The sequence below is a fragment of the Myxocyprinus asiaticus genome, chromosome 1, assembly GCF_019703515.2.
Source record: "Myxocyprinus asiaticus isolate MX2 ecotype Aquarium Trade chromosome 1, UBuf_Myxa_2, whole genome shotgun sequence".
In the NCBI taxonomy this organism is placed as follows: Eukaryota; Metazoa; Chordata; class Actinopteri; order Cypriniformes; family Catostomidae; genus Myxocyprinus; species Myxocyprinus asiaticus.
The window spans coordinates 43,930,691-43,957,502 of NC_059344.1; the positions used below are offsets into that span (position 1 = coordinate 43,930,691).

General features: G+C 37.9%; 1 protein-coding gene across 1 annotated transcript in view; it reads right to left on the reverse strand.

The window, feature by feature from the left end:
* Positions 1–26,812, reverse strand: part of LOC127446113 (cadherin-17-like) — a 59,200-nt gene that overhangs the window by 21,120 nt on the left and 11,268 nt on the right. Inside the window, exons 4-9 of the mRNA XM_051706782.1 lie at positions 22,667–22,863; positions 15,813–15,938; positions 14,202–14,352; positions 13,885–14,097; positions 13,085–13,161; positions 1,200–1,391 (exon numbers count right to left, since the gene is read on the reverse strand). Of these exons, the coding sequence (XP_051562742.1) occupies positions 1,200–1,391; positions 13,085–13,161; positions 13,885–14,097; positions 14,202–14,352; positions 15,813–15,938; positions 22,667–22,863 (956 nt within the window). The remainder of the gene's footprint in view (positions 1–1,199; positions 1,392–13,084; positions 13,162–13,884; positions 14,098–14,201; positions 14,353–15,812; positions 15,939–22,666; positions 22,864–26,812) is intronic.

Genomic DNA, 26,812 nt, shown 5'->3' on the forward strand with positions numbered 1-26,812 from the left:
TGGAAAAGATAGATCAATTGCAGAACGGAAAATTCAGTGATGAAACAGTGGGTTGTGTGATGGAATATATATGGGGTTCTATGATTAAAAAAAATGGTAGGTCTATTGCAGAACAGACCGGTTCTATGATGAAACATAACATAGGGTTCTATGATGGAGTAAAAGGGGTTCTATAATGGAAAAGAGGGGTTCTATGATGAAACAGAATGCTTCTATGATGCAGTACAAGGGTTTGTGATGGATGAGACAGGTCTATTGCAGAACAGTCAGGTTCTATGATGAAACAGAGGGTTCTATGAGGGGTTCTATGATGTTGAGCTTTGATGATAGTTAAATTCCACCATACAAGACTGCAAATTAATTTGTTTTAAATTTGTGAATCACAGTGATTTGATTTAATGAAAAATTAAGATTTAAGTTTTTACTGATATATAGGAGGTATAGCTGGATAACCGCTGTGTATGTGTGGTGCTGCAAAAGTTCCAAACGGTCTTCAGAAAGCAGAATAAAATAGTTCTAATGTCAAATTAGGTAAACGACATTTTTAAAAATAGTGGTGTTAAGCATTCTTAACGCATTAACTTTGACAACCCAAAAATTACATTTTGTACAAATCTGTTCTTTTTTCTTAGATTTTCCAGTTTGACCCCCAGTTTAAAAAATAGATTAAACCAAGTGGCATCTGCAAACAATTGATGCTAGATCTTTTCTCAGAACTAAATTTTTTATTTAGCCACATTCTGGGCCACTCTTTTCTGAAATTTTTTTACTATTACTTTTATCCAGCTGGTCCCAAGGTAGTGTTTGGTGGATGGATGAAGTCAAGTTTCCAAGTGCCCTGACAGAATAACCATATGTGTAATACATAATATTAACTTTGGATTTGCTTCAAAACTGTAGCTACATTTCTTTAAAATGAATGCTAATTCAGATTGATGTTTTGTTATTTAATTCAATGAATTTCATACATTTGTAAGAGTGTCTTAAGTGTCCAAATGCTTGTTGGGTCTAATGTGTGTGTTTTCAATCTGTGGAAGATAGCTTAATGTACAGTATACAACCAAACAAAAGTCTAGATATGCCTACTCATTTTTTATTATTACTATTTTCCACATTTGTAAATAATATGTGTCCAAACTTTTGATGGGCAATAATCTAAAAGCTGGGAGTAGTAGTCATAGAAGAGACAGAAACAGTACCTTATCCAGGATGAGAGCAGCTTCATTGGTCTGTCTGTCTGTCACTAGAGTAAAAACCTCCTCCTCATTCCCAGACTCAAGCCTGTAGTCCACCTGCCAGCTGTCTCCACCCCACTCATCTGCATCCCATGCCGACACTATTGTTACTGTGGTGCCCACTGGAGAATCCTCAGTCAGGTGGAAGGGTCCATACTGGAGAATAAAGAAATCATTAAGAGGAGTATCATTCAAAATTTAGTATAATTAGATAAAACACGAGGTGAGTGGGGGACAGCAGACAGGTGGGATGGTGAGGGTGATGAAAGAGTACAGGCAAGGGAGAGAAAGAATGAGACAAAACCTTGTTTAGCGTTGCTACGCATTCTCTCATCTTGTTTGTCGGTTGGCATGAGCGTATACTGCCTTATTGACTTGGCGATGTGCACTCATGCCATTCGGGTATTTTGTTGTCTTGTGAGAGCACGTGTCTCTCTCTTGCGTCATACCCCGCCTCCTTGTTTGCTTATTATTAGTTCATTTGCCTTACCTGTCCCTAGTTAACCCACTTGATTTCTCTCCCTATTTTATCCTCCTGGTGTGTGCTGTCCAGTGCCAGTTCATCTAGTTTTTTCCCCTATGTCGGTCCTGTTTCGTCCCAGCTCAGTCCGGTCGGCTCTGTGTCCCATTTTTCTCTGCCCCAGCCTGGATTGTCTGTTTCCCCTACGGGGTAGTTTATGTTTGTTTTTTCCCCCTTGTGGGTGTTTTAGTTTGCTTTTTTATTTATTTTTTGTATATAAATAAATTCCTTGTTTTTGAATCTCTGCACTTGGGTCACAAGCCTCTCTTAGTCTCTGCATCACTGCTGATTCATGACAGTATATATATATATATATATATATACACTGGATGGACGGAATATATATATATATATATATATATATATATATATATATATATATATATATATATATATATATATATATATATATATATTCCGTCCATCCTTTGCTTGTTTCCTAAGAGGGTGGAGCAAGGAAACAAGGAAAGGAAGGAAGGAAAGGAAATGAGGATGCACAATTTCAGAAATGAGAAGCACCCCAGGACGGTCGTGTTCTTGCGTTCAAACACAGCGTGATGGAGCGCAAATCCAAATGCAGGGATATTAAGATGTGTTCTTCTAAGTTTCAAACTATGTTTAACTTGACAAAAGCTTCTGACTGACGCAGGTATACACTGACACGTCCTTAGACAAGTCCTCATAATAAACCTCAGATTGACTGAATAATTAAATTGTAAAATGGATTGCTGTGAACTGTAGGCCAATGATTGGCTTATGCTCAATAATATGAAAATAAACAATATATTGGATTCTAATGCCAATTATTTTATTGTCTTATCAATGCTTTACTTGTCTGCCACAATAATTGAATGCATTTTAATTATCTGAATTATTATTTTTAAAATATATTTTATTTGTAATTATTTAAATATAACTATGTATAATTATTTCATCATTATTTATTTATTTTTTGTTATGTGAGGGGCTTTCTCAGCAAATATTTATATACGTGATTAATTGTGATTATTCAATTAATTAATCAATTAATTAATTGTACTGTTTATTTGCTATAATAAAGACTATATTACATGATGTATGTTCATTTATGAATGGTATAATATGTATGATAAATTATTATCTTGAAGCATTAAAAGTCACTTATTAACAAATGGAGTGCAGTAGTTGGAAACTGTTTTCATAAATGTTTCTTAATTGTCCACTTTACATAAATGCTCACTTTCATAGCTTACTAATGTCGGTAACTCATTAATAAATGGTTTGCACTTGTCCATTTTGCATTAAGGTACACTTTTTGAGGTTACTTAGATTGATAAAACATCAAAATTATATTAAAGTGTTGCAAGGTACACTTAATGATTGAAATGGAAACAAGATTTTTTGATAAACAAGAGAGAATCAGAAAGATTATAAATTGCTATAGAAAAGCATCACGACCTGATGTTATACTATTGAAAGTTTTTGCAGAAAACTGTTGGTAAAACACCACTTGGAGTAGCACCATTAATTTTGACATCAAAGTGACAAGGAAAGTGAAAAAACACAAATATATCTCCTTTTAATATCACTATAGTAGTCTACTTTTGCTGCATCATGACAGAAATCATGAATTATGACACTGAATGATTTCGATTAAAATAAGTATTAAAGTAGCTTTATTAAGCATTTATAAAATGTGAGTTTAAACTGGCTCACTACCTGACAAGTATCACATGAAAGTCACCCTTTTTATTCATGTTGTTAAATCTGCATATACATTATTTGTAAAGCATTTGTAGATAAGTTATTAGTCATTAATTAATGCCTTTATAAACCCTTTACAAAGGGAACCTTAATGTAAAGTATTACCATATTGGCTCTATGCTGTTTATCTCAGTGTTTTTGACTCACTTATTAGGGCCCAAGCCCTGAAAGTGTGGTGACCCTATTGTTCTTCTAAGGATTATTATTATGACTTAACATGCGTGAAAACTCTTGAAATTTTGCTCACACATCAGAGTCGTCTGCCATTAGGGCTGGGCAAAGTTGCGGGGTTGGGGTGGGGGGTGGGGTGCAGGGGGTGCTCTGTAGTGTCCTCTTTAAAATAGACATGTAAGACGGCCTCTGTAGCACCCCCATTTTCACCTACAGTCACCAAACTTGGTAGATATATAGTTCTCACCAAGCCGGACAACATTCATAATAATAGTCATTAGCTCCGCCCAACAGGAAGTCAGCCATTTTGAATGTTTTGAATATTGCAGTCTCTGAACTTTTAAATACTCCTCCTAGGTTATTCATGAGACTGTCACCACATTTAGACAACATTATGCCAAGACACTGAAGATGCTAAATTGCAAACAGATTTTGATATATCGATAATATTGCCATGGTGAGGTATTTAATTAATGGCGAAAAATGGGAAACAGGAAGTGTCTCATATCTTCTGTGCGCAATGTGTGATTTAGATCAAAATTGAGAAGTATGTTTAGTCTTGGGGGCTAATCACATGGATTTGACTATTTTGGGTCACAGTCATAGTGCCATCACCTGGTAGCAGAAAGTGTGGCTCTTACAATAGACTTTAAAATAGTCCTCTTATATTTACCCAAATTGCTTCAAAATTGTTTAAAATCATGTCAAATACATGTGTACACCTTGCATTGTTTTCTGAAAACTGGGTGGATATGGACCAGTGGTGCTTGGGCTTGTTATAGCTGCTTGCAGCTATATTTTTAAATAGTTGTTTTCTAGTGTCTAGATTTTAAGTTGTATTTATGATACATGTATTTATGTTCAATGTTTATTTTAGTGTAAGTTACATTTGCAGTAGTATTAATGTATGTTGTATTTATATTCAGTTTTATGTTGCCATCATAATAGTCTCATGTCACCGTAATTAAATATTCACTGATCTTGCACCAGATAAATACTTTTCTTCTTGCAGAATTAAATGGCTCACAATATTATATCCAATCAGAAACACTATCTGCATGTGAATCATGTTGCACATGCAGGTTTGCCAACAATGGGTTGGCTAATGTGTTCTTTAGTTTATGGCCACAAAAAAGATCATAGAGGAGAGATATCTCCATCTACACAACAGATTATGGTTTTGTTGACCTTTTCTGTGTCCATTTCTAGCTGTTTCTTTGGAGGTGTTGTTCATTCTAAGTCTGATCTGCCCACCAAGCAGTGTCAGCATTCTGACCCATGACATACTGAACTAATGATCATTTCCACCTTCATAGACAGAAGGAATATGACATAAATAGAGGAAGCTCGAGAGGAAACTGCAGGGCAAAACTCTATATTAGCTGTATTTCTGAGCAGCGTCTCTGAGGAGAGTAGAAAGTATATGTGTGTTTTCCTGCAAACACTGCTGTTCATCTCTGTGAGTACAGCAGCGTTCACCCAAATGTCATCCATCTTAAAAAGTTTTAACTGCATCCTAGAAAATAAATTTCACTGTCAACTAAATTGGAGAATATATCATGAAAATGAATCTTTCCAAATGCACACAGCCAGATCGGTGAACTTCATGGATGTTTCTAGAATGCAGAACAGTGTACATATCCACTATCTGTGTCTTCTACTTCTTTTAAGAGGCTCTAAATATACTTGCTGAATTCAAGCCAGAATGGGTTTTTTTGTACCTCTCCACTGTTGCCTGCCCTCCATCTACACAGGAGCGCTCTGTCTGCACCCACATACATCTCTTGTATTATTCACAACATGTGGGCGGAAACATGCAGGGTATTTTCCAGAAATCAGAAACCACTGCCTGCCTCCATCCTGCATCCGCTCTGCATCTGCTCTAAATCCCTCACTTCAGTCAGCGAATCACTCACTGTTTAATATTCAGCAGAGCCGCATCAATGAACAAAGATGATGACATAAGAAAAGCACTCAGGGCTCTTTTGCACAAGTGAATGATCTCATGTACCATAAATAGACAAATTAGTAAGTGGTCATTTTTAGAACATCACCTCAGGATGAGAAATTCTTCCAAAAAGTTATGTAAAAATGTGGTATGAAGTTGCACGGCAAGATACATTAAGCACAAGCAAAATACATTATATGTATTATGAGTGTTATGTATTTTTACAAACCAATTCTTAAGTTTATATACTTGAAAGACGTAAGCCTGATTTTTAGTTTAGATGAAGCCGAACTGTACCCTAGATGAATGAAGCCGGTGTTTATCCTACGCCCAACGTCATTTTAAAATTAGTTTGTTAACGGTCACTATGTTTAATGTACTGTTCCAGCCATGGAAGTAATGTCAATAATGAAGGTTTTTCTCTCCTTGGATCAAATACCACTCGCCAATTTTCACTGGCCTTTTATCAAAGACCAGAGGTGTCTCGGGCTCCCAAGAGTGACCCCTATTGACACAACGTAGAGTGAGTGACAGATAGGGAACTCAAAACTCTCTCCACGCATTTATCGTGGCCACACTGTCTTTTTGGAGTTTGTGCTGCGAATCAGATAAAAAGTATACTTCTGCACAATTTCTGAGAGACGGGCTTCAAAGTTATCCATTTTAACACAGTAGCCTAGGTAACAACTCCTCAGCTGGCACACATGATTGTATGTAAAAAGGCACATAGTATTTGCACCCTGGATATTACAAATAATGGTATATGCTATTTACACCCCAGTTCAAATAGTGGCAGATATTGGGGTGATTGGGGTGGGGTGAAATAATAGGGTTCAAAACAGTGTTACTATGAATGCAAACTTTAATACAGTGAAAAAGACACTCTATTAGCATAACATAAATGTATATAAATAAATAAAAATTTCCAACATTCTTTTGAATGTTGATGTACTAAAATAAAATATTTGATGCCATGAATGTACCTTCATTTACTATTAGTATTATTTTGAATGGCCATGGAAAATGAAGCAATGTGATAACAATTTTACCTGGTTGCAAAAAGTAGTCCGTTAATTTACCTGATGAACTTTCACCTTTTGCTGACCCTTTATGCTTCGCAGAGCTAATGTGTGCTTCTAAATCACTTGCACCTTTATTAGCAACAGACACGTAAGTGCCAGCTTTACATGTCATACATTCTGCTTCCCACGGATCTCGACCTGGATGAAAGAATGGGAATTTTTTGTGCAAATCTTATGTAAATTTGCACTTTCGTTTGGGCATTGTTTCCACTCAGCTGTCATTTGCTGCTACTGTCAAGCTGTTTGATGCCGAACACAACAGCGCTTTGCGCGTTTGCGGAGAGATTGACAGGCAGGAATTTGGCCAACAGTTGCTGCAAGCCTCTTGCAGGCGGGACTTACAAAGAGGGGTTAAAGCAATGCAAATATGCGCGCACACACAATGAAGTATTAGACCAGATGCACATCATAATGCAACTAAAGCCAAATCCCGGACATTTTAGCAAATTTAGAAATCCCAACCGGATGCTTTTTTAAGGTCAGAAAAAGAGGACCCTAATCATGATTCTAACTTCGGCAGTAATATTATCTGTTTGCTCTTGTACACTGATGATGATAAATTGTGTGTGGAGTAGTTTATAAATGCAGTGGATACATTTAATGTTAGTTAACGTTACTTACCTCAGAGATTTGTCGTCCTCCTCAACCAAATAACGTTAGACGGATCCAGGAATACTCCAGTGCATATATCTGTGAGTGTGTGTGAGCGCGTGTGTTTACAGCAGCGGGTGAGGAGCTGACTGAACTGACTGGAGCTGACTGACTTTATTTTGATACTGAGAAGTGCAAAAATATTTTAGATGAGAAGTGTAAAAATGTTTTCGGTTCATTATGAGACCGTGGCGGGGCAAATTAGACTGTGTATATACATACACACACATACATGCACATAAAACATAATAAAATAAATAAATAAATATCTTTAAATACAGCATCATGTATTTACCCAGTTCAACCTATTCAAGGGCCTATTCAAAAGCTACAGAATAAAAATACATTTTCAAAGAAGATTTAAAAATGGCCAATGAAGAAGCTGACCTCACATGGAAAGGGAGACTGTTACTGAGATTAGGACCTACCACAGAAAAGGCACGATTGCCATTAGATCTATAGCGACAATGAGGGACCCTCAAAAGAAGCTGATCAGAAGATCTGAGTGCTCTGGTAGGGGAGTACGGAAGGAGAAGGTCACTGATATATTGGGGTGCAAGTCCATATAGTGCCTTGTAGACATAAAGCAGAATTTTAAAACTGACCCTGAATTTCACGGGAAGCCAGTGTAGAGACACTAAAACAGGGGAAATGTGATCCCTCTTTCTTGACCCTGTTAAAAGCCTAGCTGCTGCCTTTTGAACCATCTGTAGGCATGATAATGCAGTTTGAGGGAGACCAATACACAATGAGTTACAATAGTCTACCCTTGATGAAATTAGTTAGTGGATCACAATTTCCAGGTCTTTATGAGAAAGAAAATGTTTTACTTTAGCGATAGATCTCAGGTGGAAAAAGCTACCCTTGGCAACAGCACTGATCTGCTTATTGTATAGTAACTAGGCATCTAAAATCACTCCAAGACTCCTTACATGATCATGTACATTTGACAACAGAGGACCTAACTGGGCAACCAGGCCAGGTAAGGAAGACATGTAGGAACCTAAAATCAGAACTTCGGTTTTGCTTTCAGTTAATTGTAAAATATTGTTTGCCAGCCAATGTTTAATATCTTTGAAGCAATTTAGGGCGTTATCAAATGAACACTTCTTATCTACACTCACTAGGAAATAAAATTGAGAATTGTCAGCATAACAGTGATAAGATATGCTGTACTCCTGGAAAATAGATCTCAGAGAAAGCATATACACTACCGGTTGAAAAACTTGACCGAAATGTTTCTCATGTTCTTAAAAATATTTTGATCTGAAGTCATATGATTAAATGTTTGAAATTAGTTTCTTATCATATAATTGTGCCACCGTATTAATTTATTTCATTATAAATCTAAAATTTAATTAAAAAAAAATTGATGACTTGACCAAATAATAAAGAAAAGCAGCCAATAAGTGCCCAGCATATAGATGGGAACTCCTTCAATACTGTTTAAAAAGCATCCCAGGGTGATACCTCAAGAAGTTGGTTGAGAAAATGTCAAGAGTACATTTCTGAAAATTCTAGGCAAAGGGTGACTACTTTGAAGATGCTAAAATATAACACAGTTTTGATTTATTTTGGATTTTGTTTAGTCACAACATAATTCCCATAGTTCCATTTATGTTATTCCATAGTTTTAATGACTTTACTATTATTCTAAAATGTGAAAAAAAAAAAAAAAAAAATTATTATAAAGAAGGAGTAAGTGTTTCAAAACTTTTGACCGGTAGTGTACAGGAAAAAAAGAGTAAGGGTCCTAAAATCGACCCTTGAGGGACACCACACGATAACTGAGCCGACGTAGAGGAAAACTTCGCTAATTTTACAAAAAACTTTCGTACTTTTAGATACGAGGCAAACCACTGGAGGACCATACACTGGATGCCAACCATACACTCAAGACGACTGAGAAGAATAGTATGGTCGATAGTATCAAATGCGGCACTGAGATCTAATAAAACTAATACAACAGGTGAACCTGAATCCATGGAGAGAACAATATCATAAGTGACCTTCAACAATGCAGTTTCAGTGCTGTGCAAGCGTCTGAAGCCAGACTGAAATGTTTCTAAAATGTTAAATGTATTTAGATAGGAGTAGAGTTATGAATAAAGAACTCTCTCTCTCTCTTTTTAACAAAGGATGTAGAATTGCATGTTTAAAACTGCTTGGAACAACTCCTTTGCTAAGGAGCTGTTATTTATAGCTGTCACACTGGAACTGATAGTCATGGAAACTTCTTTAAGATGGCGTGGAGAAAGAATATCCAGCTTGTAACTGGAACACTTAATCTTGGAGACTACATCTGCTAACTGGACTACATCTGTAACTGGTTGAAAGTGAGTCAGGGAGCTGGACGGGGAAGGTATTATAGGTTGATCAAATTGTGAAGGCACAATATCACATGCTCAATTTTGTGAGTAAATTTTTTTTTTAAATGTCTCACAGGTGGCATCCAGAAAAGCATTTCTAGTAGGGTTTAAAACAGAATCGATTGTATTAAACAATACTTTTGGTCGATTTGTGTTATCAGAGATTACTTTAGAGACAAACATAGCTTTCGCTTCCTTTACTGCTCTTTGATAGTTTGTTAAACATACCTTTAAAATGTCAAAAGAGACCTGAAGCTTTTCTTTTTTCCACTTGTGCTCTGCTTTTCTACACTCTTGTCTGAGAGCGTGGGTGACGTCATTTAGTCAAGGCTGTGAAACACCCTTAACTCTCCTTGGCTTAAGCAGAGTGACATTATCAAGAGTAAAAGTACAAGATTTATTGAAAGCTTCAACCAATGATTCAGTGTCATGTCCAGCTGATACATCATCTGTGAAATGCGATAGATACAATTCTGAAAAAAAAGATTGTCAGTAGACGAATGAATAGTCCAGGAGTGACGTAAGGGCTGAGAAATAGTAGGGAGAGGACAAGGACAGACAGACTCGAGCACTATTGGATAATGGTCAGAAATGCCAATGTCTAAGACCTCTAAGTTAGATACAGAGATACTATAAGATAACACAAGATATAATGTATGACCCATATTGTGAGTAGGACCAGTGACATTATTTAAAGACTCAGTGAGGTAAAGAAATTCATTTACCAGAGGTTTTGATGGACAGCATGTGTGAATATTAAAATCCCTAAGAATCAGGGGTCTATCACCATAAGACACCAGTCCAGAGAGAAAGTCTGAAAATTGTTGGATGAAGTCCTTATTAAATCTGGGAGGTCTGTACACAAGTGCACAGAAAGCAGGACCCAAGAAGTCAATCTTTAATAACTGGACCTCAAAACTAGAATACATGTCCATAGGTAGTGTTCTGGATCTAAAAGAGTTTCTAAAAATAGTGGCAACACCACCTCCTCACCCTGAAGTCCATGGAGAATTAAAAAAGTCACAGCCTGGTGGTGTTAGATCCTCCAGGGCCATTTGTTCGCCAGGATTTAGCCAGGTCTCGGTGATGAATAAAAAGTCCAGAGAGCAAGATATAAAAAATGTCATTCAGAATAAAAGACTTGTTCCATATTTATCGTGCATTTATAAGGGCCATCTTAATAGTGGTGACATCTGCATTTTGCAGTGAAATAAAAAATGTGTTTCAGCAAGAAACTGACACCTCGCTTCACATCACTTTCACCACTCGGAGGCTGACGGCTTGTAGACCAGATGGCCGGTATGTGATGGTTGTCAGGGGAATCAGCTGGTAATCTGCAGGGATGTTGGCGTGACCCTCGATGGACATACCGGGGGTGACACGCAATTCCAGGAGCAGCACAATAGTTGTAAACTCCAGCTGTCAAGCAGGCAGAGGAATTCAAATGCCATAAATCCAGGGATGAGTAGTATAAAACCATGTCGGAAGAAAGATAACAGCATGACAATGACCCCCGCTCAGAAAAAAAAGTACCTGTGTTTACTGACATATTCAATCACTCTCTAAATATCCATAAAGTACCTGCATGCTTCAAATCATCTACAATAGTCCCAGTGCCAAAGAAGGTCAGAATCACAGGACCAAATGATTACAGACCAGTGGCGCTGACATCCTTAGTACTGAAATAATTTGGACACCTGATACTGGCCCATCTGAAATCCACCACAGTCAGCCTTCTTGACCTCTTCCAATTTGCATACAGGGCAAATCGCTCAGTGGACGATGCCATTAATCTGTGTCTGCATTACATCCTCGAACATCTGGACAAGCCCAACTGTTATGCACAGATTCTGTTTGTGGATTTCAGCTCAGCCTTTAATACCATAGATCCTAAATTACTCTATCACAAAATAATTCACCTCAATATCCCTTCTTCCCATTGCCAATTGGTCTTTAATTTTCTAACATGCAGAAAGCAGACTGTTCGAGTAGGCCCATATCTCATTACACCCCTAATCACAACCAAAAGGCTGTGTTTTGTCTCCCTTTTTGTACTCATTGTATACAAACGACTTCACCATCAGTGACTCCTCCATCAAGCTTATCAAGTTTGCAGATGGCACCATTATAGTTGGCCTCATCACCAAGAACGATGAGTCCACCTATAGAAAGGAGGTTGCTCAGATGACAGAATGGTGTTCTAGAAACAATCTGTCTGAACACACAAAAAACAGTAGAAATGAGGATTGACTTTAGGAAAGTCAAAATAATCACTTGCCATTGGTCATAAATGTCTCGGTTGTGGAAACTGTTAAGTCACTTACATTTCTAGGGACCATCATATCTGATTCTCTCAAATGGGACAAAAACATCACTGCCATAATCAGGAAAGCCAAACAGAGAATGTTCTTTCTAAGGCAACTGAAAAAGCTAAACCTTTCATCTACCATCTTGGTTTAGTTTTACAGAACAGTCATTGAGAGCATCCTGACCTCATATATCACAGTCTGGTTCCCTTCAGCCTCTGCTTGCTCAAAGACAATAATACAGCAGATAATATGCTCTGCCAGCAAGATCACCGGCTGTAACCTACTATCAGCCGAGGACCTCTTTACCCTCAGAACCTCAAATAGAGCTCTCAAGATTGCTTCAGACCCATCACATCCTGGGCATCTTCTCTTCACCTTACTTCCCTCTGGTAAACGGTGGAAATCTATATGCACAAAGACCTCCCATCACCATGTCAGTTTCTTCCATGTGCTGCTTTCCATATGTGTCATAAATAAAAATAAAGAAATCAGTAAATGGATATCACTTAGTGTGTAAGGAATGGAAGATCTAAGATCATTACTGTTGAAATGCTGCAAAGATTTGTAAGGAATGGGTTTGTTTTTTGAATATCCAACTATCACCATAAATGCTGTCCATTTGGAGTGCTCAAATCTGTAAAAAGAAATAACTAAAAAACACAAACAAAATAAAAAAATCACATTAAAAAATCACAGCAAAATTGTTTTCCTTCGATAAGCCTGAGACTAAAGCATAGATTCCCCTGGAAGCTCTTTAGCTCATCTGTCTCTGTAAATCACATTTACTAGCACAAAGCTCTTTAACACACACCCACAGATAGATAGATAGATAGATAGATAGAGAGAGAGAGAGAGAGAGAGAGAGAGAGAGAGAGAGAGAGAGAGAGAGAGAGAGAGAGAGAAAGGGAAAGGAAAAGGAAAAGGGAAAGAGAGATAAACTAAAACAAAGAGAGAATGAAAGACTGGGGGATATCAGCAGCATCCAAATAGAACAACAATAGAACAACAGAAAGAGAGCTGCATAAAGAATTGCACATACTCATGCACATATCATACCTCATGATGGGAAAAGATTGGTGGGTTGTTGTTTTCATCCAGAACTTTGACTATGACGGTGCAAGAGCTGTTCAGCCCTAAGGAACAAGTCAGAGAACATACTGATTACCTACTGAAATCACAATATTGTGGCAATACCTTCCAAGTTCCTGGCAACAGCCATTACTGTAAGGGGACATGAAATTTCCTGCAATCTCTCATATGCTCGTCTGACAACGTGCATGTCAGATTCTACATAACATATTAAACATGGTAGCGAGATGTCAGTTGACACACTATTCACACTGTGTGTGGGAAAGAAGTGACATTTTAAAATCTTTAAGTTGGGTCTATAAACTGACTGAGACCAATTACAGTATTTCAAACACATTTTAGCTGCATCATACTGCATAATTGCAACTAGAATGTATCAGGGTAATCTGGGACACCAAAGCTATGTGTACTGTACATTTCTTGCTTTACCTGAAGCAAGTCTATGTGAACATTACTATATTCTAGGGGTTGTCATGTTATAAAGCCTCATTTGTTGGTTTGAAGTGTTAGGGTGAAAATCACAGTAAATTGCAGAAGTTGAAAGCAAAAAAAAAAAAAAAAAAAAGAAGTCTACCCTAATTCACCCTAACTCATGTGTTTTATATATAGAATGAATGTGAAATCAGAAAAAAATGACTCACTAATCAGACAAACCAATCAGAGAAAATTGCACAAAATGACTGCTATAGATTACTTAATTATGTTGTGCTTTTGTACTAGACTAATTTTGCATTGATTGCCTAAAGAGATATTGGGGATGAATCAACCTTTAGCATCCTCTGCTGTGATGGTGAGCGTGTACTGTGGGGCAGTGCCCTCCATGCTGTCCGCCTGCACTGTAATCACTCCTGAGTCCCGGTCCACACGGTACAAATTACGTGGAGTCTCAGGCATCTGTCCAACCAGCCGATAAAATATCCGCACATTATCTGTTTTCGGATCATCATTGTCAGCTGCTTGGACTGTGAGAATTTCTGTACCTGTGAGCAGAAGATCATTACATTCAAGAAACTCTCCAAATGTAGATTGCAGCACAAAAACAAGATGGTAAATTGAACATATATCTTTTTTTTTTATGTGTAACCTTTAGTTGCAAGCTCCTTGACCACAGTATGGTACTGCATCTGTGGGAAAGTTGGCCTGTTGTCATTGGTGTCCCCTACCATCACTCTCAGCTCTACAGGCTTAGCAATCTCTCTGCCATCAGGCCTCTCCACCACTATATTAATATGAAACTAAGAGAAAAACAAGTGGGTGGTGGTTTCAATAATTCTTGTGAATTGTTACTTACTAAGAAATATATTAGTATGCCACTCTGTCTGTTGATGTTGTAATTAATACAATAGTTATCCGAAGAGTACCGGCTGAAGAGAACACATGCTCCTTCAAATCCACTTTATACTACATACAGAATAACTGCCAAAATAGGGCAGAAATATGTTTCTGTCTGTGTTTATAGGTTGTTCATCAAAGCATAGCCTTCAATTTACTCAATTAGGACACTGAAATTCATTGAACTTTTAAATTTGAAGTTCTTATGTCACTCAAAAAATAGCTTCATCTCACAAGTCATCTTACTAGATATCTTCTCAAGTCTAATGATGTAGCAGTGTACATAGGTCTACTTGGTGGGGAACCTTCATCAAGTAGACCTATTTACACTGTAATGATGACATGGGAATTACAAACCTGGATGTGTGAAGTAACATAAAATCATGTGACATTGCAGTGTGATAGTGTCAAATGACTAGGATTCCCCTGTACTACTAATGAAGATGGATGCCAAACTCCTTTGCACCTTTTTATGAAGTTGGACCAAATTTGACCAGACAATGTACAATGACATGGATGACTACAAACCCTCACATTCACATCAGGACATTGCACTGTCACACCAAATAGTTCAGCAGTTGTAGTGGGCTAATGTGATGAACTTTCTCTAAGGTTACAGCAGTGACAAAAGGGGAACAAACACCATGTCTGTAAAGCTGCCTCATTTGCCCTTGTTGCCTCAAGCCATGTTACCCAGTACTTAGTCATTAAACTGACCATTTACCAGACATTTATGCAGAGCACTAGCTGGGAAAAGCCACTGAGTTATAAACACCTGCCTATTAAAGTATTCAGTATTAGTGAAACGCTTATAATCCTTATAATTCAGTTTACCTTTAAACACTATTCCACAGCAGGTGTTGTTATATATGAAATAATTATTGATAATGTTAATGGTTGGCTCTTGTTTGGGAATGGAATGTAAGTGCATTGTTTTGTGATCTGTTGGTCTATTTAGAACTTCCATTCACAGCTGATTTCACCAAACAATTCATCTGAGTGGAAGTGAAGTGCATTTTGTAGGGAGAACAGGCTGATATAATTGGCTGATAATATAATGGCTTTGAGTATAAACTAAACAAAAAAACAAAAAAAAACAAAAACAAAAACAAAACAAAACAAAAACAAAGCCAAAACAAAAACAAAACACATAATTTCAGATTTTATACTTTTTCATTTCTCACACTTACCCTTCTTTTATAGAACCAAATTTTTCAAAAGGGAAACCCCCAAGTACGTAATAGTTAAATTATTGAAGACATCAGAGTTTCTTATTGAAGAAAGTTAATTCATTATGTTTTTACCATATTCAGACAGAGTTTAGCACAATTAGAACTGTACATCTGAGGTATTTATAGTTCACCTGGTCTTGTGTTTCTCTGTCCAGAGGAGCATTCAGGTAAATTACTCCTTCCCTGTTGATAGTAAAGAGCATTTCTGGAAACTCTCCCTCAAGACTGTACTCCACTGGGCTGCCACTCCACTTAACCTGCAAAGACACACAAAATACACAATGTAGGATCGGAGTAGCCCGGCAGAAAGAAATTAAGAAGAATTAAAACAGAATTTCACCAGAATTTCACCAACAGAATGGCCTAGAGCACCGGAAATTCCTCAGAGCCATAAAACTAAGTGCTGACAAAATGGCTCTCTAAAGTCTGGCATGGCCCAGCTAAATGAGATGAAACACATCTGGCAAATTAAATGAACAAAAGAGACTTGTCCAGATAGCACATACTTGAAAACACTCATGGTAATAAATTGTTCGCATGACTGGAGGACCATTCTTCTAGAGAGTACCCCCACCGCTTCAAAGGTGATGGGCAATAAAAGACACAGAGTTAAACACAGACCCTCCTGAATTACAATGAAAAAAACCACGGCATTTCTATGACTCTTTATTCTGAACAATAACCAATTTTCTAGGCTCCAAATTATTCATGAGACATCTTCTCTGATCAGTATTCTGCAAACAGCAGCTAAAAAATAAGTCCCTTTGTTTCATTCATTTAGTAACACAGGAACACTTAAAATGAGACTTTTCCTGTCACATGCTAAAAGACTCATTACAAAGACACAGAGCTAAAGACCCTTGTGTTTGCATGGTTCTAATATGAAGACATCTCATCTTAATCCAGGAACATTTCACACAAAGTCACAGTACTTCACAGAGTTAACCCTCTAAATGTACACAATACCTAGCCTTGCTAAATCATTCTGAAAATGACGTTATGACCTGTGATCACTTTTATAACTGACAAATTATTGATTATAGACTGATGTACCTTTTAAAATAGGTGTAGTGATATGTAATCACTTATAACTGACAAATCGATTATTATAATCTTTAGTCTTGTGTTATTCATGTCATTTTTATTAAGAATGGTAACTATTCAGGATAAAACACCTCATGTTTACTATCGTTGAGATTCTTTCTGCATTTCAGGAATGTTTATGTTAATACATTTCTGATATATTCAGTTGTATTCAAGACATAAAATCTATGGTTACAGCATGTACTATTTAGAGCGGGAATTTTTAAGAATCCTTTACACAAAGGATTGTAAATCAACTTTGACAGACAAGTTGACCATGTGACTCTGAAAAGCAGCCTCTGATTGGCTTAGAGCCTCTTTAGGGTGTGAACAAACTGAATGGGTTAAAAAGGCAAGCTTGAACAACCCCCAGTAGAGTTTGAGTACTGAGTTCAAGTTCTGAGTTCTTCTCTTGCTCCGCGCTCCACTTCCTCTTCCTCCGTGCTCTTGCCCACATGGCTTGCAGCCTTCGTGCAATGTAGAAGTCCAGGAAGGCTTGGAGTAAAACTCAGAGGAAGCCCTTCTCTTCTCTGCACTACGACACACACACATGACGGTTCTCCCTGCGGAAGGCCTCGCTTCAAAGCCCTCATCATCCATCGATGCAACAGACAACAACTATTCACGATCTTAATAGATGTTCAAAACATCGATGGAACCACCCGAACTTTCTACAAAGAGCCAAAGAACCAAGCAATGCAAGGAAATGCAACGACACGCAAGTAAATCTCCAGACTTTTGCTGAAAGTGCTGGTCAATTATTTAAATATTTTGGGTTATCCGATTGCACATCAATTTAGACTCAAAGAAGTATCGATGTCTCTTAAGGCATTGTCTACAGACTCCATAAAGTTCCTTTTCTCTGTATAGATAATTTCTATCCAAGTCACTCTGTTCACTTTACTCACCAACTTGTTTCATGTTTGTATATGTTAGATTCGTTTATATGTTTAGATTAGCAATAAAGTCTTGTTTGTATTCAAGGATAATTTGACTGTGGTATATTTTGATAAATAATTTCATCACCTGATTTTTTCAAAGATCCAGCCCTAAAGCTATACCTAAAATATTTGTGATATTATTTTCAGTAAGCCATGAAAACAATATTACTCCAATAAGTAAATTAATCACAATTCCCTTATTAAAGCTAATTCCTTACAATAGAAATTGTGAGCAGATACAACAAGACATTGTATTACAATTTTAATGGTGGAGAATTTTATTCAGACAAATAATCTAATCATTTGTCTTTTATCTTACTGATAATGGTTGTCGAACATGACTAATTCCATTATAAATAGACATACGGACAGTTTAATTTAATTCCTAACACATATACTGTTCACCTACAACAATATAACTAATCAGTACCATAGAAGACATCAGCAGTAGATGAACTGGAATGGAACTTGAGCATATCAACCAAGTATCTTAAAAGCAAAAAAAAAAAAGACTTTTCCTCGTGCAATGTTCACAAGGCATTTGTTAGAGCACCATACAACTAGACTGGATACCAGACTTAAACAATAAAGAGATGTTTAAGGCAAAACCATGCATGTTTCGGCAATGCTGAGAGTTGGCTGATAAGTGCCAAAACAATCCAGCTGCCCTTGCGATGGGATTTTCCACTCTGCTGCAATAAATTATGCAAACTGTCCTGGAAAAGGTGTGGAATAGCACCAAAGAAGGAGAGGACCCTGGAGTTGGGAGAGTGAGGGGGGACACGTGTATCTCCTTAATACTTTGTCCTCCAGCCCTTTGTCATGGAAATGACTCTTCAAACTCAAGCGCTTTGTATACAACAGCGGGCCTCTCTAAAAATGACCTGCCCACACTGTTAAGAACCTTCAAAGGAGCAGAGCTTTGAAGAGATTAATTTGTGTCCTGCTGTTCTAAAAATGGTGAGCACAAACTAAGGTGATGTCATCTATTTAGTTTCCAGGGTTTGTTTTGATAGGCGTGATAAAATCTTCTTAGGACTGAGTCAGTTTATGTCTTGGATGTTTAGTGCTGTGGTGAATTGACAAGAATGATTGTTAACAGTTTGATGTTGAGAATGCATTCCATTGATAAAGAGAATGTTGCTTTTGTAGTCCATTCATTGAAGAGATGCAGATTAACATGTTTGAAATGTAAAAGAATGTTTAGGAGTGCTCTCTGAGCAAGAGATTTATAAAACACATCTTCATGTAATATCTTAAAGTGATAGTTCACAAAATAAATAAATAAATAAATAATATGTCATCATTTACTCAAGTTTATGTTGTTCCAAACCTGTATGACTTTTTTTCTTCCATGGAACACAAAAGATGTTATGCAGTTTTAGTCTCATTCCCCATTCACTTTCATTCTGCATTTTCTTTCCCTACAATGGTGAATGGTGACAGATTCTGCCTAATATTACCTTTTGTGTTCCAAGGAAGAAAGAAAGTCATACAAGTTTGTAACAACATGAGGAAATTATGACAGAATTTTCATTTTTAAGTTAACTATCCTTTAAAAAAAAACATCACTGATCAAATAAATTAATCTACAGTATCAATGATAACCAGCAATATAAGGGATTATTTTAAACAGGAGTACAACATGCTTCATGAATTTAAAAAAAAAAAATAAAAAAGAGAAGAGAAGAGAAGAGATTGAAGAGATTCAGCTCCAAAGCAGTGTGGTAAATTCTCCTGAATTCTACCTCTGTACTTGGTGGATTTGAGTGAGAACAAACAAACAAAGCAGACATCACATGCCAAACTCATCCACTAAGCATTATGAACAAATTAAGCTCTTTATATGAAATACCAGAAGTGTTCTTTTTTAGGAAAGTGGAGATGAGAGGATTAAGAAAAAAAATGTTTAGGTTTATTTTGTATGCCTTTTTTAAAAAAAAAAAAAAGAAGAAGAAGAAATATGGTTGAAATGAGGAGAGTGCAGCAGACTCGTGCCTGTGGTGTTGCTATGAGAGACAGAAAAGAGATGCACGACACAGAGTCTGAGTCCTTTATGACCAATAATTTGTTTCATAACCAGTGTGACTCCAACCACCCACATGTCCATCACAGCACACATCAGGAGTGGGTGGAAAAAGGCTTTTCCCATAAAAAAAGAAATTCCAGAAACACCACACATGTACTGATGCACACATTATTGTTCCTTATCTGTTTCTCTTACATCAAGAGTTCTTTGATGTTAAGTATTTTAATTGTAATATGATGCAATGTATGAAATAGGATTATAGTAGATTTTATCTCTGTTTGTGAACTTAGCTAGACTGATTCAAAGATTGTGATCTTAAGGGTCAAACTTTGGACCAAACAATTATAAAACTGATTAAATCATAACCAATACTATGGTACAGAAGAAGGCAAAGGAGAGCACTGTTTGTTATCCAGGCATGTTTGGTGGGTGGAAATGCGCTGGTGTGTGTAGGATGTATCCACAAAGGAGAGAGAGGAGAAAAAGGAGGGTTAAAAATAATTACAGATGAGCTTTTGGCACAAACCATGAACAACTTCTGACTATAATTAAAGAGCATTCTACAAACACAAATCTCCATTACACATATTGTTGTCTGTTTTTAAGCATTTCACAAATGTTTGTCTTCTACACCTTCTATAAATGATCTTTATCGTTTATAGAAAAAAATAAAAAATAAAAAACAAAAAAATGATTTGATTCATAGTGCTGAACTTTTAACTTTAAAGGCTGAAATATACCGGGGACTCTTATTTTGAAATGTATGTGCTTCACTGCTTCCAGCTGCTCATTCAAACAAATAAGGGATATAAAATGTGCACGCCTACAATGATCTACAGCATATTACAATATAAACATTAAAAGTAAACACTGATATATTTCATCAACACTATATCATCATCAACAGTTGATCATTAGTGATTGCTTGTCATAAATTTCTGATATGGCCTAATGATTGCGAACTGCTCTGCAACAGCAGGAAACACTCACAAGCCCCCGCGTGCTTGGAGCAAATACAACAGTGCCACGTTTTCACTTTGAAGGATGCAGTGCATGCACTTGTATAATAAATCATATTCTTTTGAAATTTGATACTCGCATTACGCCATATCACGATTCCTGTCTTTCCACCTCCAAATTTAAGACCTCTTTAAATGATAATTAAGACTTTTGTCATATCATTTAAGATATTTAAGAATTTTTCTGACCTTAAATTTAGGAAAACTGAATTTAAGATATTTTAAGACTTTTTAAGAATCCGCAAGAACTCTGTTACTGCATTTGTTTTGTTTTAGAAAGAAATCACTATTTTTGTCAGAAACTTCATCCCTCCCCCACACACTGTGTGCTGCCTGCTTAAGGAGCAAGTAAAACACAGAAGCATGTTCTTGTATATCTCGCTTGTAAGGTTTTAAACATTTCACAAAGACATTTCGAAAATGGAAAATGTGCATGATATATATTATCTTAGTTAATGTTACTCTTGACAAGCTCAGATCTAAGACATGCACAATAAACGGAGACTGCAATGCAGCCATCCAATCTGAACTTGAAATCACACTGTGCGCATTTTCGTTTTCATCAGAGTTTACACTTTAGTCATACTGGCTTCACAGACTTGACATTGTGTTGTAATGTTATATATATTTATTTAAAACTTAGCTTTTTTCTTGTTGGATAATCAAGAAATTTCTTTCTACTATTACGTATAGGGATGTCCCGATACCAATACTGGTACTTGTAAAAATGCTCCGATAACAAAACCAATACCATCTGATGTACGAATGTCATTACGTAAACATTCAGCCCATAAATTAAAATCATGTTATGTCCTAGTGAGATTATTTAACTGCAAAAGCTGCGAGATTTAATGAGATAAATATATAGTTTGGATGTAATTCAAATGTGAGTGCTTGTGAATGTGTGGAATGTTAAAGCTCATCCTACACCGTCATGAGCATTGCGCATTGTTTGTAGCAGATGACAGTCAACAGAGTGCAAATTCATGTTGTAGTGCGAGGCACATACAGAGTACATACTTATTTAATTAAATAGCAGCCTTATGCGGTTAAATAATCACATTTATAGGAAAAAAGTATGACAGAAATATGTCACTACTGTAAAGTTATGTAATATTCATTTTAATACTATTACTACTACTACTACTACTACTAATAATAAATCAGTAGTAATTGTATTATACTTCAGTATTTAACATCTGTGATGCTCTGTTATGCAGCAATAAAATTCTAAAAGAAATGTTATGTTTATTTGACAAAATATAACTCCAATGTTGTGTTTTGGATTGTGCTGTGAGGTTCTGTATATAAACACTTTATATGATAAAAAAATAATACAATATTATATTGAAAATTAATTGTTATATTTTCATTTGATTAAAGTTTTAATGAATTCATTTATTTAAACACCGTTTTGATGATAAAACTGAAATAAACATTGATATGGAGCTCAGAAAAAAAAAGAAAAGAAAAAAAAAAAAACAGGTATTGGACTCGGTATCGGTGAGTACCAAAAATGAAGTATCGGAACTCGCACTTGTTCTAAAACAAAATTGTATCGGGACATCACAAATTCCATAGAATTAGTTATCCATTTTGAAGTCATTATTCGTGCCTTTCAGAATAAGATATTTGGTTTAGGGCACATCCCTAGTGCCCCAAAGTAGATGTCTCATTTCCACTATCGTGAGAGTATCAGAGTCATGACTAAAATCATAAAATCTGAACAAAACAAAAAGGTCATGATGAAAGCCACGTGTAAAAGGAGATGTCATTGCACTGGCAATTGAAGATTATGAAAGCAAGATAAAAACAGACTCTCCTGCGCTACAATATGCATGTGAAATAAACACAAGATCTATCTCATGCTCTAAGTGTATCTAGAGTGCTCTGCTTCCGTCATATGTCCGTACCTGTGAGATTGGGATAGGGTATGGTCCAGGCAGATTCTCCTGCAGTCTGACTGGGTCAGGTGAGGCCCATGTGTTCCCAGTCACCTCCACTAACACTGTTCCAGTGGAAAAGAAAGCATTGGCTTTGCCGGCCATGTCTTGCACCATCACTGAAAGCTTGTAGCGACCGCACATCTCTGGATCTAGAGTTGAGGCACCTGGATACCAGACAGATGGTTAATTTGAATGGTAAGTTCACCCAGAAAGTAAAATTCTGTCATCATTTACTCACCCTCATGTCATTTCAAACCCATATCACTTTCATCTGTGAAACACAAAGGGAGTAACTTTTAAGAATGTTGATGCTTTTCGGACTCAAGATGGCGCCGAGTATGGCTGCTGCGTTGCGAGCTCCGACACAACATAGCAATGGTTTGTTTGTTTTGTTTACAATTCTTATGTTTTTTGTCTTGGATGTTGTCTGCCTTATTGTCTACGACAGACAAACACTTTTGGACATTGGTTCAGCGATCTCACACCGTAAACCGGACTTCACATTCCTCAATGCCGACCCGCTGTTTACAAACACGCAAGCGGAGCCCTTTGTCTGGGCAGCACGGCCGCGGAAACGCAGGAGGAAAAGGGGAAACAGAGCCAGCGTTCTCATCAGAGTAAGACGCCGCGCAAATCGACCCCCGCTACCCACTATTCTACTGGCAAATGTTCAGTCTCTGGATAACAAGCTCTGCGAGCTGAAAGCGCGGATCTCTTTCCAACGAGAGACGAGGGACTGCTGCATTATCTGCCTTACGGAAACTTGGATGTCTGCGGAGATTCCAGACTCAGCCATTGAACCCGCGGGGTTCTCCATGCTCCGAGCGGACAGAGCGAAAGACCTCTCAGGTAAAACTAGAGGAGGTGGTGTATGTTTTATGATCAACAAATCCTGGTGTGATCAGAGGAACGTACATTCCATCAAGTCTTTCTGTTCTCCTGATCTGGAATTTCTTATGCTTCTGTGTCGACCATTCTGGCTACCGAGGGAATTCACAGCGGTCATTATCACTGCTGTGTACATCCCACCACAAGCCGACACAGACCGGGCACTCAAGGAACTGTATGGGAGTATAAGTGAGCAGGAAACCGCGCACCCTGAGGCCGCGTTCATTGTGACCGGGGACTTTAATAAAGCCAGTTTAAAATCAGTCGCACCAAAATATCACCAGCACATTAGTTTCAACACACGAGGGGACCGGGTTTTGGGCCATTGCTACTCTCCGTTCCGGGATGGCTACAAATCCCTCCCCCGCCCACCATTTGGCAAATCGGACCACTCTTCCATTCTGCTTCTGCCCGCTTACAGGCAGAAATTGAAACAGGAAGCACCCACCCTCAGAACGATCCAGTGCTGGTCGGACCAATCAGACTCTACGCTACAAGACTGTTTTGATCGCACGGACTGGGAGATGTTCCGGTCCGCCTCTGATGACGACATCGAGCTTTACGCTGATAGCGTAATATGTTTCATCAGAACGTGCGTAGAGGAAGTGATTCCGACCAGAACTGTGCGAATCTATCCGAATCAGAAGCCGTGGATCAATAGCGATGTTCGCGTGGCACTTAATGTGCAGACCTCCGCTTTTAATTCCGGGAACGCGGAGGAGCATAAACAAGCCAGTTATGCCCTCCGAAAAACTATCAAAACAGCAAAACGCCAGTACAGGAGCAAGATTGAAGGACAGTTTAACACCACCAACTCTAGAAGCATGTGGCAGGGAATTAACATCATCACGGACTTTAAAAGGAATAAAAACTCCGCCATGAACACCGCTGCCTCTCTACCGGATGAGCTAAATACTTTTTATTCTCGTTTCGAGGGAAATAACACCGCCCTCGCGGAGAGAGCTCTCACGGCCGAAGCTACAGAGGTTAGTTCACTCTCCGTCTCTGTAGCGGATGTAACCCGATCCTTCCGACGGGTGAATATCCGCAAAGCCGTGGGTCCAGACGGCATTCCGGGCCGCGTCATCAGAGTGTGCGCGAACCAGCTGGCTGGTGTTTTTACGGACATTTTCAACCTTTCCCTCTCTTTGTCTGTAGTCCCCACATGCTTTAAAACATCCACCATTGTGCCTGTTCCAAAACAATCGAAAATAACTTGTTTAAATGACTGGCGTCCTGTTGCTCTGACCCCCATCATCAGCAAATGTTTTGAGAGACTAATCAGAGATTACATCTGCTCTGTATTACCACTCAATCTTGACCCGCTGCAGTTTGCTTACCGCAACAACCGCTCCACTGATGATGCCATTGCATCTACAATACACACTGCTCTCTCCCACCTGGAAAAAAAGAACACTTATGTGAGAATGTTGTTTGTAGACTACAGCTCAGCATTCAACACCATAGTGCCCTCCAAGCTAGATGAGAAACTCCGGGCTCTGGGCTTAAACAGCTCGCTGTGCAGCTGGATCCTGGACTTCCTGTCAAGCAGACGCCAGATGGTTAGAATAGGCAGCAACATCTCCTCATCACTGACCCTCAACACTGGAGCCCCGCAGGGCTGTGTTCTCAGCCCACTACTGTATTCCCTGTACACACATGACTGTGTGGCAACACATAACTCCAATGCCATCATTAAGTTTGCTGATGACACGACGGTGGTAGGTCTGATCACTGACAATGATGAAACAGCCTACAGAGAGGAGGTACACACTCTGACACACTGGTGTCAGGAGCACAACCTCTCCATCAACGTCAGTAAGACAAAGGAGCTTGTGGTGGACTTCAGAAGAAAAGACAGAGAACACAGTCCAATCACCATCAATGGAGCACCAGTGGAGAGAGTCAGCAGCTTCAAGTTCCTGGGTGTCCACATCACTGAGGAACTCACATGGTCCGTCCACACTGAAGTTGTTGTGAAGAAGGCTCATCAGCGCCTCTTCTTCCTGAGACGGCTGAGGAAGTTTGGAATGAACCGCCACATCCTCACACGGTTCTACACCTGCACTGTGGAGAGCATCCTGACTGGCTGTATCTCCGCCTGGTACGGCAATAGCACCACCCACAACTGCAAAGCACTGCGAAGGGTGGTGCGAACTGCCAGACACATCATCGGAGGTGAGCTTCCCTCCCTCCAGGAAATATATACAAGGCGGTGTGTGAAAAAAGCTCGGAGGATCATCAGAGACTCCAGCCACCCGAGCCATGGGCTGTTCTCACTGCTACCATCAGGCAGGCGGTATCGCAGCATCAGGACCTGCACCAGCCGACTCCATGATAGCTTCTTCACCCAAGCAATCAGACTTCTGAACTCTTGATCTCCCACGATCAAAATACATCAGCCCTGCACTTTATTACTCTTTTATCTCACACCGGTCTGTCATAAATTATATTACTATTATTATATTATGTCTCTCTTAACAACTGACTATCAACCGACAGCCTGAATGTCAATACAGTACAATACTGTACATTCTATATATATATATATATATATATATATATATATATATATATATATATATATATATACATACTTTTTTTATATATATATTTTAATTTTTATTGAATAATGTGTATCTATATAGTATCTATATAGTAAAAAAAAAAAAAAAACAGCATATTGTATACTGTACAGTGTATGTTATTATTTGTATATTGTTGAGTGTAATTATGTGTATAACAGATGTTTAAATTGTGTTGTGTTAATTTGATGTTTTAAGTTGTGTAATTATGTATAACAGATGTTTAAATTGTGTTGTGTTAATTTGATGTTTTAAGTTGAGTGTAATTATGTATAACAGATGTTTAAATTGCGTTGTGTTAATTTGATGTTATTGTAAATTGGTATATGTCTCATCACTGTTGATCGGAACTGCACCCAAGAATTTCACACACCATTGCACTTGTGTATATGGCTGTGTGACAATAAAGTGATTTGGATTTGGATTTTGGATTTGCTTTAAGGCCCCTTCACACTTCCCACAAAATCGAAGAATGAACGGGTGTCATTTAGACCAAAATCTGGCTAAAAGAATGTATTTTTTAGTTTGTTTCAGTGGTTCGTAACAGCTCGCCATGTGGGTGAGAAACAAATCATACTTATGTCTTTTTTTTACAGTAAGTCTACACTTTCACATTCACTTCCACATTCTCGTGTGGAGG